This window comes from Lonchura striata, chromosome 1 (assembly GCF_046129695.1).
Source record: "Lonchura striata isolate bLonStr1 chromosome 1, bLonStr1.mat, whole genome shotgun sequence".
NCBI classification, from domain to species: domain Eukaryota; kingdom Metazoa; phylum Chordata; class Aves; order Passeriformes; family Estrildidae; genus Lonchura; species Lonchura striata.
Window position 1 is genome coordinate 84380193 of NC_134603.1, and position 15547 is coordinate 84395739.

At 38.6% G+C, this 15547-nt stretch overlaps 1 protein-coding gene across 1 annotated transcript in view; it reads left to right on the forward strand.

Moving 5' to 3' along the window:
- Window positions 1-15547, forward strand: part of COL15A1 (collagen type XV alpha 1 chain) — a 120489-nt gene that overhangs the window by 51024 nt on the left and 53918 nt on the right. Inside the window, exons 10-16 of the mRNA XM_021553386.3 lie at window positions 603-665; window positions 4308-4385; window positions 6041-6103; window positions 7870-7995; window positions 10871-10933; window positions 13031-13066; window positions 14127-14270. Coding sequence (XP_021409061.2) covers window positions 603-665; window positions 4308-4385; window positions 6041-6103; window positions 7870-7995; window positions 10871-10933; window positions 13031-13066; window positions 14127-14270 — 573 coding nt within the window. The remainder of the gene's footprint in view (window positions 1-602; window positions 666-4307; window positions 4386-6040; window positions 6104-7869; window positions 7996-10870; window positions 10934-13030; window positions 13067-14126; window positions 14271-15547) is intronic.

Consider the following 15547-nt stretch of genomic DNA (forward strand, 5'->3'; position numbering starts at 1 on the left):
CTGTGGCAATCCTGTTGGCACTCTGTCAAATCTAAATGCAGCCTGCAGGTGTTTCCATCTGTATCCTCCAAACAGGCTTCTCTTCTCTGTGGGAAGAGTAGATGTGGCGAGAGGCACATTTTTGGGCGCTGCCAGGGGCATCCTATGCCAAGTCTTATATTTCCACCTGTCACACTACAACATGAAATAACTCACACATGGATGCTAGATATAAAAGAGGAAAGAAAAGAACACAAAAAGAGGATTTTATTTTCTGACTCCACTATATATAGAATAGCAAAAGTGGATTGGAGGGTGAAATTGCCACCTCTTCACTGGTCAAACCAACAGTCCATCAGTTCTCTCCCCCCCACAAAGAAGAATGCAAAACAATCATTATTTACATAATCAGTGTGAGAAAATTCAGTATAAATATGTAAACATCATAAAGCATAGAAAACTTTTAGAAGAACTTTAAAACTCTCAAAAGAAAAGGGCAACATCCTCCCACTGTACAAACCAAGAGTTAGAAAGAATCTAGCACCATTATATCCAGCCTCTGCTGCTAAGTGTTCAACTTACATGAAAGAAAATGTCTAATTTAAAAAAATATTTCCTTTTAGGGTAAAAATGGACTTCAGGGGTTGCCAGGACTGAAAGGAAAAGCAGGCCCTAAAGGTGAAAAGGTATGTGTTCTTTCACCAATCAATCAGATACAATTTATTCTTAGACATGTATTGATTTGGTACACTCTGAGAGAGACACAAAGTATGGAATCACAGGAAGAATTTAAATATCCTACTGTTCATTCATGAGTGGCTGGATGGCACCATACCAGAATCATAAGTATGTTTCAAGGTTGTGAATAAACTTCAGCAGTAGAAAAAGTTGGGCTTTCACAGAAGAGCTAAGGAAGATGTATTGAACACTTAATAAAGAAAAGTCAATTGTTGTATATAACTGCTCTGGGCAACATACTCTACTGGCTAAGTGATTTAACAGAGGCAGTATAATCATATTACCCTTAGGAAATGAACATAATTGAAATAAGAGTTAAACCATCTGAAGTAACAGCTTGTATCTCTTCTGAGATGAAGTGAGATGTAATGGATTAATCTGTTATTAAAGTACATGTTGTACACAAAATTGACATATAGATAGTAAATCCAAGTGTCAAATTAATAATCTGTTAATTTCATCTGTTTAACAAAACAATACAGACTTCATAAATTCACAAACATGATCCATATAAATCTCATCTATTCAGATTAGTTTGAAATAGTACAAAATAATTTCAAAGGTAAAATCAGTCTCCAGTACAGGAATCAGGTAATGAGATTGCATGGCAGCCCGCCATCGCTATGTCCAGCTGTAGTAGAAGGATTTGCTGAGCACAGGGTTCTCATAAGTTGTAGAGAAGTGAAGGCATGTGAGGCAGTCAGGGAACACCTCAGGTACGTCATGATGGGGACATCCTTGCTCTCCTCTGGGACCTGTCTCAGGTACGTGTTCACAAAACCAAGCAGTGTGGGAGACAAACAGGAGGATGTACAAGTCCATGCATAGTCACAGGGTTACCACTTCTCCAGGTTACTGAGACATGGTGGGATGGCTCACAACAGGAGTGCTACAGTGTATGGATACAGGCCCTTCAGGAAAAATAGCCTGGGAAGGCAGATTATCATTGAAACACTCTATCAGGCATTACAGGCACATAAATGTTGTTTGCCAATTAGCTTTTAAGGTTTCTTGCAAATCTGCTTTGGTCCTTCTTGCAACCAGAGTTATTTCTAGATACTTGATACTGACATAAATAATGTGTAGGAAACCATAAAATCAGTCAGGGTTCTTTTAATGAAAACAAATCAAATTGAAAAGATGCCAAAATTATGGCTATTCAGATTTCTTCTATTTATAAGCAAAGTGCAAATCAGGAAATGCATTTTATTTTGCAGCTGCTACAGCCACAGCTCCTGTTAGGTGACCATTCCAATCTTCAGCAACAAGCGCTACACCTACAGTGCCGAAGGGAACAGGCCCAGAAACTGATTTGCTGCTGGTTCAGACTTGCAGGCGTGACAATGTTTTGGCCTGTAGCAAACAGATCTCGCTCAGGCATTGCAATTTTACTTTTGTTGTTAATTGCTCCCAGTATGCTGCAAAATGAGATTGAGCATAGTCTCTGTACTCCTCCAGTGCCATCCCAGTAAGCTTTTAGCTTTCAAATACTCATGCTGATGGATTTCAGTATATGTCTAAGGTTATTTCATGCAAAATTCACAAAAAACTGTACTCAAAATACTAGATTTGAACATGCAGGGCTAAAAGGAGTCCCAGAGTCGAGTACCTAAGCATTGTAGGCCCAGCCAGTCTGTTCCAGCTGACCTCACAACCAAAGGCCATCCAGCCTTAGTTTGTTCATCAGAATAGATATCAGAAGGAGAAAATTGTAGCAGCAGGAGAAGCAGCTTAGCTGCAGAGAGCAGAAGTTATATTGGAAAGGAAAATACTCCAGTAGCCTATTTGTGATTACTTTTATGTCTACTTTAGCAAAGACATGTTAAACTTTGTTTTTCATTTAAAAATTGGACTAATATTTTCAAGGGACACTTCAAAGAGACACTGTGAAGTTAGAAAAAGAGAGCTAAAAATCCTAACAATACATTCAAGACCACTGAGGAAAGCTGACATCTTCATATGCGGAGTTTTGTCATGTCAATACTTTAAACAGACAGTTGCTGCAATAAAAACAGTTCAACGAAGAAAACACCGCTCTGATCCTCTTTCATACATGTGAATTATTTTTAAGTAATCAGCTGTTCAGCAAATTGTTTCAATATTCTAATCAGTATTATTTCCTAGGCCTGGCTGTGTTGGTAGGGTGACCAAAGCTTATAGAACACACAAAAATTCATAACTGTTATACTGTCTAAAGATAGTCAGCACCTTTTACAGTATAAAAATATCTAAATTTCAGGAACAGTAGTAGGATCCACCATCCTCTTTCTGGTTCTTCTAACTGAAAACAGAAAGCCAGGAATGAATGGGGCACTACCTATCAGTGGAGAGTGGGGAGCTGCTGTCACTTTTCCAGCATGGTCCATGCTCTGTGCAGAGGTACAGCCATGAGATGCTCCTTGGGAATGGATACAGTCAGGCTTCCTAAAAATGGCCATGACCCAAATGTGATATCTGGGGGTTTTGTCTTCCTTGAAGTGCACACAAAGTGGAAGAAATTGCATGAAAGCAAGCACCAAACAAGCACTGCCAGGAACTAATGGAATAGTCACTGGAAAAAAGCGAGGATGTGTTAAAATTAATGAAGAGCATCTGTAACTGAACATGCTGGCAGACAGTGAAAATAGCCCCAAAGTAATTAAACACATTCTCTGTGGATATGAGTGAAGTGTCACTATAGGAACCATTTCACAAAGCCTCAGGGAACAAAGAACTGAATGAATACATTTATCTAATGAACTCTCAAGCATAAAGAGCAAGTATCCAAAAGACAGTTAAAAGTCAGTGTTTCCTACTGTGTAACAAAATATGTGCATTTATAGAACAGAATTTAAATGCTCATAAGCCCAGATAGCAAATTGGCAGGTTAGAGGGTAAAGCACAGATCAGTGGAGGCAAGACCTCGACTCTTGGCTTGAGTGAAAAATACTGGTCTTGAGCAGGAAAATTATTAAAAGTCACAAACATCTTAAGCTGAAACAGTTCAAACTAACCTCAGCAAAATGTCAGAGGTGATGTAAGAAGGACAAATTTTAAGAAATGATGAGAGAAAATGACACATATTTGAACATCATCTTTCACTGTGTTGGCAGTAGATAAAGGTCAACACACAGAAGAAAAATCATGTTATGGTACTATTGAAAAAATCAGTAGAGAGTTTAGCAATAAAGTCAAGAATTTACAGATTGAATACCATTGTGTGACCACACTGACAACATTTTTTTCTGGATTGGTTTGTGGTTTGGGTTTTTTTTGGGTGGGATTAGGGTTCATGTATAAGATGCCCTAAAAATGCAAGATCCACAGTTAAACCTTATTCTGGCAAGACATATGCACTGCCTAATGCTATTAATGCTGCTTGTACATTTTCAAATTCATTACAGAAGTTAGAAAAGAAAGAGTTCTTTCTTCCATTGCCAATGCAAAGATCATGTTCTTTGGGAGTTTATCTTAGAAATGAATGAAGTCCAACCCTGCTCATAGCATCTAAGTAGCCACTCTTGTGACTGGAATTCCACAGAGATTGTAGCTAGTGCTTATAGTCTTTATATGGTTAAATCCTTGCTGATTTATCTTAATTCCCATTTCAGGGTGATCCTGGCGAGGGATTGCCAGGACCCCCTGGACTACCAGGACCCACAGGACCATCTGCTCCTTCCAGAGGATTAGTGAGTATTTGGGGCTCTCTGTCAATGAGCACAGCTTGCCACAGAGGAATCCAGAACTAAATAGGAGGTTTTCTCTGGGAAAGTAGCCTGATTGTGACAGAGATAAACATGTTTTCTAGAACATTCATGCAGAAATGCAAATAAATGTCTTACTGAAGTGTGTGAATACTGTAAGCTACGTAAACTCCCAGTATTCACATTTTAAAATGTTGTTGGATGTGTGTGCTCTCTTGTGCAAAAGCAACAATATATGTGAGAACACAAAACAAAAATATCCACAAAAAGGCAGTCTAAACTTAAATTATTCATTTCTTCCTGCTACTGAACAGAGAAGCGGTTTGACAGTCAGTAATGTTTTCTGTCATTAAATACTAGAACACATACCAACATGATGACAGTTTGTATTTTGAATGCTCAGTACTCAGACAATGTAAAAGAATGAACTTCGGCTCCATCTCACTGCTGTACTTGGACTTTTCTCAATATAACCATGAGGATACATGTGCATGCAGATAAAGAAGGAATCTGGCCTGAATTTTGGGTTCATGGTGTGACAGCTGATTTTATGCTTAGACACAGTCCATCACTGCCACCAGTGGAAATCCTGAGATGGACTTTTACACAAAACTATCTGTCATACTGCGTATCGCAAGTGTTTAACAAGAGAGTTTGAAACATATTTTACTGGCCAAAATAGATTTTATGCTCCCCTGATTCTGGGTCTGCTAAATTAAGACAATATATTTCTGCAGCATAAAAAGAGATTAACAGTGATTCTTCTGCACTACTGAGCCTGCACTGATGCTGACTTCAAGAGACCAGCAGGGCAGCTCCAAATCCCTAGGAAAAGGTGCTCCAGGCCAACAGTTTTACCCAGTCAAAGGCCACTTCTATAAATGTAGCAGGGAACACCAAGTGCTACGTTGCCTTTACTTTCTTGTTCTCTGTGACAGCAAGTTTCAAGGCTTTTTATTCTGTAGTGAGGTGGAAGAAGTCTCAGTGCAGCCAAGGAATGCATCCTCAACACCAAGGCATTTGAAACTTTACCTTTGGTACTATGATAACTTATTCAGGTAGTACTTCTCAGACGACTTCTTTGTAGTCTGCAAAATATACACAGCTATGAAACTCACCAAGAACTAAACACTAAGGTATTATTTCAACAGAAGGTTTTGGAAAAGGCTTCAGTATATTGATTTCTCTTTGTAAAAGTCATCTTTTTGATTCCAGTTGCAGGAATCTCAGAATTAGGCTTTTTAAAGGAGGCATACATTGTAGGAAAATGGAGTTATTGGTAAGATCTGCATTTTAGGATATTCTTAATGGTGACAGGTACCTCTCTGAAGTTAAAATGTGTCTGAGATATTACTTTAGTTCAGTTAAACTGTCACATGGCATGTGTGTCCTGCAGGACAGTTATCACTGTGCTCATAGAGCACCTGCAGGTAAAGACAGTGCTCAGTGACTACGAAAGAAGATGGCATGAAACACCAGAAAGATAAGTGAAATGTTTTTGTTGTATTATAATTTATTTTATGAGTGACAGACTGCTGTAAGTATATTGATGATAGATGTATTTCCAGTAAATGCCACGTGATATTTGGACTTGTCATCTTCAGAAGCAATAATTTAAAATGGAATTCTCCTCATTTCAGAATAGACTAGAACCTGAAGAATTGGGTTCTGGAGATTCTGATAGAGAGACAGAGATTTTAAGGGTAAGCAAATACTGACATTTCTCATGATAAAGAGCTTTATTTTACTCATGCAGGTTGTAGAATTTTTCATAATGCAAGTTTTATACATGCTAAATTTACAGCATCCAGAAAGTGTTTGTAGGGTTTCATTTCAAGGTCAGAAAAGGCCTAAATGCCTGTGAGTGGGGAAGAAGTACAAGACAAGAGGTGGCCACCAAAGAAATAATGCAAGAAATAACAGCAAATGCTTTCAATCTGACTATGAGAAAACATCAAAGAGAAGAGAGATGGGAATCATATATTAATGGAATCATAGAAAGACCAAAATGTCATTTTGTTCCAGCCCCCCTGCCATGGGCAGGGAAACCTTCCACTAGATTAGGTTGCTCAGAGCCCCATCTAACCTGACCTTGAACATTTCCAGGGATGAAGTATCCAACAGCTTCTCTGGGCAGCCTGTTCCAGTGCCTCACTACCCTCACAGTAAAGAATTTCTTCCTAGTATCGAATTTAAACCCACCCTCTGACAGATTGAAGCCACTACCCCTTATCCTGTTACTACAGACCCTTGTAAGCAGCCCCTCTCCTGCTCTCTTGTAAGCCCCTTTTAGTCAGTGGAAGGTGTTATATGACCCTAGTCTTTACTTTTTTCAATTTGGAGTATCTGTGCTAGAAAAATAAGTGTGTCTGTATGAAATGTCTTATGGTGCAGCTTTCTGGTGAACTGAACATCAGTAACACAGCACCTTTCTGAGTTCATTATGGTTCCTATGAACTCCAGAGTGCTATAGCACACTGGAGGGCTCTTCTGTACAACACAACTAGTGATATATTTTCATTCTCTCAGACTGTTTTCTGACTCAGGACTCCTCTTCTGTTTTTTTCTTTTTACTCAAAAGTGCTTAATACCTTATTCCCAAGGCCTTTCAGGAGTCAATTGCCATATGCTGAAAGTTAGCTATCTTGCCTAATTTAGGAGCCTCTTCAGATGCCCTTTGTAGGTAACAAGATAGGTGAGTTCCCTGCAGAAGACTATTTACTGCACTAAAACTCCAAGATGACCCTCTTCCAGATAGAATCCTGTTCATGGCCCTAAGTCAGAATTAAAGATTTCCTGACTTATAGTACCATGGCCCAAAAATTCAAGCTCTCAGTCCCTGTCTGATAATGCAACCCGTAACACGGGTGGACTTGGACATGAGAAAGAATATTTGCAAATGTACTGTTCCTCCTAAAATAACATTTCACTAATTTCATTCCATTAATTCAATTTAAATACCTCTGCTCATGTTCATGCAGGATCTTTAGTGCAGAGGCCAGTTTTACAGCATTAAGCAGGTCTTGATCATGAGTAGAGATTCTCAGTGCTCCAGCAATAACATGGAGAAACCCTATGAAACAGCAGAGGAGAAAAAGCAACCACTTCCCTCTGTATAATGATGGTTTCTTTATGGTTAGGTCTTTTATCATTAGGTCGATCCTTGGGATATGTCTGAGATCTCTACTGCATTACAGAGAGCTGACACAATTTTTTTTTATTTTCAGTGTTTTTATTTCAATGCTATGAGGCAGCACAGTTCAGAGAGCATGGGTGAGGGAGGTCAGTGTGACCCTATGTAAGGGCATATCTGTGAAACTAAAATTGGTTCTCAGTGAAACAGAAGTGGGGTGGAAACACCAGCTGAGTTTTATGAGCCTGAACACTCTGTGTGAGCTTTTTCCTGTTCCATGTATATAGAAATTAACCAGGCTAGGAAAATTTCTAACACTCCTGCTGATTTATCCAGGGTCTTCCGGGGCCACCAGGCCCTCCAGGACTGCCTGGTCTTCCAGGAAACCCAGCACCTGATTCAGGTGTAGGACCTCCTGGGTCACCAGGAGAAGATGGAGCTTCAGGGGAGCAAGGCCCTGCAGTGAGTACCCTTTTGTGCACAAAGCTTGAATTTTACGCAAATTTATTAGGAAAAAAAAAAAGTCTTGTTAACCAAAACACAGCACTAATAAATAAAAATTAAGAATGCTTTTGCCAACACTGAATAAAACTAAGTATCAGTTTTCCTGGGAGCTTTCAGGAAAATGAAGTTTGCTAAATTACTTATATGAGTTTCAGGGAATTTGCAAAATAAACTGAATTTTCCTCTTTCCTCTTCCATCCTTTTCTTCAGCTAGGTAGATGCACTTATTCCTCTGGACATGTGAAATATAATTCTGCTGTAAAAAAGTTGCTGAAGTTTGACTTGCAAGTAAATTCTCAGTAAGGTGGTTTTTTCAGTGAAGAAAATAATTTTTTTAGCATTGAACTGCTCTGAGAATCCTCTCTGGAACTATGAGATTGGCTCAGTTGTTTGGAGCATGGTGCTAATGAAGCCAAGGTAGTGGGTCTGATCTCTGTGTGGTCCATTCATCTAAGAGCTGCACTCAATGATCCTTTCCAATTCAGAACAATTTCTGCTTCCATATATTTACTAATATGGTTCCCTTATGCCCTACCAACCATCTGCCAGCAGCATTGTTCTCAGGGCAAGATTTGTCCTGTACATCAGACGACCTCCAAGTGAGTCACCGTATCTGTACCTGACAGGTGTCTTTAGCATATATCAAGGAACTGTACAGGTGACAGGTGTTACAGAAGAGATCTCACTAGATCTCAGCTGTCTTGGAGGGAGGTTTATTTGAGGATAGCCAAGTTCAAAGTTGCTGTAAAATCTAAAAGGTGCTGGGCCATCCAGGTAGAATCAGCATCATTTGTGCAGAAAGAAATTAGGTACCTGAAAGTCTTAATATGGGATTCAAGAGTCAAGTGAACGGGAAGCCAAGGAAATCCATTATTCTCTGCATCTACTGATTGTTATATGGATGGCAGTATAAAATAAAAAAAGTCTGAAATGCTGTCCAGATTTCATCTAACTGCCAAACTCCCAACACTCTTTTTATTTTATGAATCCAAGACAGATCAAATTGTATTGAGGATTACAAATGTAATTTTAAGAAAATACATTGGCAAGTCTTATAAAAAAGACAGTCACCCTAATGTTTTATTTACTGTATTTGATAAGGTGCAGTGTTAGATTAAAAGGTTCTCTAGAACACCTTCTTTCAATTAAAAATGTATCTTCAACTTTCCTGACTGTGGCTGTTATTAAAGCTTTTGAATATAATGTAATTCAAATTGTTGAGGATACAGTACTAAAATTTGCCATAAAAGAATAATGTAAAAAGGAATTAAAATAAAATAGAGAAATAAGCATTGATTTATCTTATATTTTTAAAGATGAGTGTATTCCCTCTTGTGTAATTTGGGATTTCACAGGCAATAACATGAACTTGCAGGCAGTCAATTTTCTGATGCAACACAGATCGTTGTTTCAGGATAGTTCCTGGGAATAAAAAAAAGTAGAAGTTAGATGCTGATAAGACCACTAAAGAACATTTTCAGAAGATTCAATCCAGGACAAATCATGCCAAAATGCAATATGAAAATGTTTGAAACATCCTGAAAATATTTCTGATTATTCTCAATATTAAAAAAAATCCATTAGTTACTCTATGACTTACAATGCATCCAAAGATCAAAACCAGTGGGGCCTGGGGAGTGGGGGAGGGAGAGAGCCAGAAAAATGAGGCTTTGTGATAATTCTGAAAACATCAGGGGAAAACAGTATTTTCTATCTCCTTTGCTAGCCATTTATATACTTCCCCAAAACAGATGAATCAATAAATATTATTAAAGATCCACAGAGGCCAGAATACACCCCTGTAAATGGAGTCAAAGGCTTTCAGAGCCCAATTTTTAAAATGTAGGCTGTGAAATATGCCTGTTACCTTTCATGCATGTCTACTTACTATGGCCTGGACTTCAATATTTGTACAGATTTAACGGTTGACCTTACAAAGCCAGTATTTCCCAGCCTGCCTGCTCACTCAGATGCATGCAGGATATAAGTCATGGATACAACACCAGAAACTGGGTGGAGAACTTAATATATACTTTTCAAGGCAAAATTAAAGTGAGGTTCATGAACAATATGAGTGCCATCAACAAAAGCAAAATGGCAGAGCCTTTTTCTTCTGCAGAAGGACTCTTTAGGAGTGCTGCCCCTGAAAGCTTAGGAATGCACTTCCAGGCTCAGCTACCCAGAGGCTCCTGACAAACTGAATCTGAATAAGCCAAGTACTGCCCCATATGGCGAGCTGAGGCCCAGTCTCATTGTTCCTGTGTGAGGATATCACTGGAGTTTTATGAATCAAGACCTCTGTCAACCTACAGGCTTTTCTATTTGCAGTGACAGCACAGAAGTCTCCTGTTTGACACCATTCTCTCCATATCACAACTGCTTTTAGTGATTTGACCGCACAGAAACCCTGGCCACTGATTTTGTCAATACAAAATCAGGGTCTCATCTAGCACTGACATTGACAAAAGTGTGTATAACTGAAGTGTCTGAGGATTTCAACCCCATCATGTCTTTCACAATGTTGTCAAAACCTGCTTGGATAGCACCATAATCTCTCATGCTAAGGTTGTATTTACAATATGCTGGGTTTTCTTTTTGCTTATTATTTTATGATTGTTGTATATAGTTTTCTATTAAAATATATTAAAATACTGGTTTAATACAAAGCCAAACTCTCAGAAGACAAGAAATAGAAGTGTTAAAACTTAGTGGTAGGAGATGCTACACATTTCTCTTTCATAATGCTGTAGCATTAGTTGGTCCCTAATACTTAACATGTTCTAGAAATCAAGCTCTCAAGTGGCACCTGCTTTAGATTTACTGTCATCTACAGGGCCCTCAAGGTCCTCCTGGCTGTGATGGAGTGGTTGGCCCACCAGGATGGAAGGGAGAAAAGGTGAGTTAAATGTCTTGCTCCTACTTCAGTGGAAAATCTTTGTCAATTCTAGGCTGTAAAAATCATAAACTGTTGTTCCTGCAACACAATAGCATCTGGCTTCAGTATTTTTTAATGGAATCCAGATACTGATGGCTTATTAGAACACATCTCAAAAGGCATATTCAGGAATCCAGAATTTCCTATTGGCTATTGTCTCATTTTCTGAAGCATGCAATATTCAATACGCAGTATGAACTACTCTGTTGTGATTTTCCACTCAGAAAACAGTAGTCACTGGGCTCAGACAGGTGAGTCTGGAGGGGGAAAGAGAGAACTCCAGTTAGCCCAGCCTGGCACAGAGCGACAGCACATTATATGACGGGGAGAAGAGTCTGAAGGAGCACAGACTGTTTGAATTGACAAACAAGAGACAAAGTCATGGCCTACACTGGCTGGACACCAGATGCCCACCAAAGAAAAGCTGATGGGTCAAGACAAGGTCAGAGAAATCACTCAGCAATTACTATCACACGCAAAACAGACTTGACTTGGGGAAATTAATATAATCCATTGCTAATCAAAACATCATTTGAGCACCATTTTTTTCTACCCCACTTCAAGAAGGATGTGAAGAAAACAGAGGCAAAGGCTAGAAGACAATTTCATCCTCTAGTGAGCTTCAACAACATACCTTACACACAAGAACTCGAAAGTAAATTCCCAAGTGTACATTTTAAGCTCACCCGCTGTAATAGAAATGAAAAGGCAAGTCTTAAATGGCCACAATATTGATTTATTTTTATCTATGGAGGCTGGAGGTTCTGAGTTGTGATATCAAAAGCCTGAGGCTGATAAAAGTGCAGCACACATGGGAACCAGGAGCCATGCAGAAAGTGTGTTACAAAGCAGGCACCTGAAACCCGTGTCCATTGTAATCAGTGGTGAGTGTTTTAAGGGAGCCTAAGAACAGAAAGAAGTCTAGCTGAAGTAAACTGAACATTAATTACATACTATAGGAGGAGATTGATAGGAAAAGAGAAGCAATCTAAGATAAATTATTTTTTTTAATCATAATCTTCTAAAAAAGGGCTAAAATATTTTGCCTCACTGAATCTGTTTGCTGCATTCTGTATATTTGATAAAAATTCAGTTAGAATTGAAGCACTATGTATCTGCACCTGTTCAATACAAGTAAGAATATTTTTAAATTTTTACTATTTTTTTCTGAAATACTTGATTTAATTTATATTGCAGTATCTGTTTTGTTCTTTATTCCAAATTAATCCAGAGAAAATAACAAGAAAGAAACAACAGGATGCACTGGAAGTAAATTCAGTTTGTTCATCAAGTGACATTTGACATGGAGTTTAGCCACTGTTTTTAGAAAAAAAAAACATGATCATATATTTACTGGTGCTTACTCATTTTTTTCAGATTTTACTCAAGAAATATTTCTGCTGAGTGAGTAAGGACAGGAGCTTCCCAAGATAAAAATTATTCCACTAGATCCAGAGCAATTTTGAAAATAATTATTGGTGTGCATTATTATTGTCTTTCTGTCTATTCCATGAAATAGACATGGAAAAAAAAAACCAGTATGCAAGTAAAGTGTATAAAGAAAATATTGATAAAATCTTGATTGTAGCAGAGGAACAAAATCTTGATTGTAGCAGAGGAACCTTAAAATCTTCCTAGTCATCACATCCAGTGTTTGGAAGGGTGCCCTGGACAACTTGAGTAGGAGCAGTTTCCAGTTCTGTTGTAGCCAATAAGGATTTTGACATTTATGTTCAGAAGCATGAGGATGTGACCTACAATGTTTACTTTTCTGTCCTCCAAACCCTTAAAATCTACAGCAATAATTGAAATAAAATATTGAGTCCAGTCAGCATACAAGATCAGAGCTATTAATGTGTTATTGTAACGCCTGAATTGCAGATTGTTTTCTTTTTTAACTGAGAGTTTTGATGTTTCAGATGAAGGGCTTCATGTACAGGACATCAAATTAAACAATACAGAAATCTGTGGGTATTTGTAATAAGAAAACTACCATAAATATGCTTTTGTTACATAATGGTCTTATTCTAAGTATTTAGAACTTATTTTCTTTTACAGGGTGATCAAGGTCTGCCTGGTTCTGCTGGTCCAAAGGTAACAAAAAAGTGTTTTTATAGAATTACAGTAAGACTGTGATACAGCACATTACTGAAAAGGGCTGAGAAATCTTAGAGACTGTTATTGTGTAACCTGATGAAGTGAGCAAACCTGACTTTTCAGCTGGCCAGTATGCTTCCCTATGAAATGTTGTGTAGTCACGTAACCTTGGCTGGACATGGCTCTATCACTCTCTTTCCAAGTGGGACTGGGGAGAGAGAATAAGATGGAAAACAACTTGTAGGTTGAAATAAGGCAGTGTTTACTAAAGCAATAAGAAAATAAAAGTTTATATGCATATAAGAAAAGAGAAAAAAGTTTAATCTCTACTTCCCATCAGTGAGTAATGTTCAGCCACTTCCTGGGAAGCAGTTACTCTGGAAGGCAAATACTATAAAACAACAAATGCACCCCATTCCTCCTCTCTCTCATAGCTTTTATATCTGAGCTGACATCATATGGTATGGAATACCCCTTTGGTTAATTTGGGTCAGCTATTTTTGCCTACTTGTGTCACCTTCCAGGGTACTGCCCATTCCCATCCCACTTGATGGGAGGAGGATATGAGAGAATTGTTAAAGAGGCAGCACTGATGGTGTGCCAGTGCTGCTTCATGCAAAACATTGGTGTGTAGTCAACACCTTCTGGCTACCAATGCAAAGCACAGCACTGTGAGAGCTGCTCTGGGGGAAACAAACTCCACTTCAGCCAGAACCAATGCAGGTGACCAATAGGTTGAGAGAGGTGATATTTCCTCTCTACTCTGCCCTCATGAGAGCCTACCTGGAGAGCTGTGTCCACCTCTGGGACCTGTTGGAACAAGTCCAGGGGAGGGCCACGAACATGATCAGTGGATGACCACTTCCTGGAAATGTTCAAGGCCAGGTTGGATGTGGTTTTGAGCTATCTGGTCTAGTGGAAGGTGTCTCTGCCCATGGCAGAGGAATTGAAACTTGCTGAGCTTTCCAACCCAAGCTATTCTGTGATCCTGTGAAACTACTTATTTGCCTTTACTTAGATATATTCAGTATATCAATAGTCTGAATTTTTATTTTAGGGTGATGCTGGAGTTACTGGATCAATAGGCCCTAAAGGAGAAGCTGGTCCTATTGGGTCTCCTGGAAAACCTGGACCACCTGGACCTCCTGGGCCTCCTGGACCTCCTGGACCACCAGGACTAAGTTACAGCTTGGGATTTGAGGTGTGTCACTATTCCAAAGTTTGTTTTAAGTATGGATATATTTCCTCCAGAGGAAAGACAGTGTGATCACCTGTATATTTCACAGGTATTTAAGTCTGAATTGATAAGAAAGTAATTTGTTCTAGACTGAAATTTGCCAAGGAGTGTAAATACAGAGATATATGTTGCTCATTTCTGACCACATGGTCTTTTCTACTTAGGACAAAAAAAGTTATATTGGAAATATAAATTTGTAGATGTTACTTTTTCTACTTCTGAGAATAATACCTTCATCACTTAAAAATATGAGATCAGGCCAGCTCAAGATGAATTTTACATATAATTTGAGAACTGCTCATTTGGATAATGTTGGTAGAGAAGAAAGTGGCTTTGCAGTAAAGAAAGGCAAGGGAAGAATACCTAGGTTCAAGAACTAGAGCTGCTGCATTAACATATTTGTGAAGAGAGGACAAGAAATTGTCAATATCAATATTCCTATTTGTGTCTTCACTTTTTTCTTCCTTTTTTTCCATGTATTTTCCAATTCTAATTTAGCTGTGTGGCTCAACAAAGTCTTTCTACAGTTTTTTATGTCATAGGATATAATAGAGTTTGCGCAGTAACTCAGGGTAGTCTCATCAGAGAAGTAAGAATGATTGATCAAAACTACCAGCCCTCTGTAGAATGGCTGTAGTAAAGTGGTGGTGTAAAGTGGTTTCCCTACATGTTTTTCTTAGTATCTACCCCAACTTTTTTCTATTTTTCTTTTTTTTACTCTACAGACTTTTTGAAGTGTCACAGATGTGACAGTAATGCTTGCTTAGAGGCCTTATTTGCTTTCTGATGTCTGAATAAAGAATATTGTACTATATACACTACTGGTTAATAATCTCACTGATGTCAGTGAATTTCAGTGGACAAAAATCTCTTTAGCAGTTCACAAGTTCTTAATTGCCAGCAATGAAATGGTTAGCAAGGAACAACTTGAAGACTAGGCAAACAGTCCTTTGTTTTGTCTTGGGCACGCTACACTGGTACACAGTCTCCTCTGAATAAAAATCAAAATAAATATCAATAAATATTTGTCTCAGAATGAGTTAAGGACCACTGGCAAGTCACATCTTCATCCCAGGCCTGGTCTGAGTTTTAGCCCAGAATGATGGCTTCTCTGACTTACAGTCATTTTCTGTGACCTGTGAGGACCCATTTAATAGATTCTCCACTTTTCCCCAATAGCACTATTTGAGTAGAAGGCAAAGTGCCCTTATGATGTCACCAAAGAGTTCTCCTGAAATTAT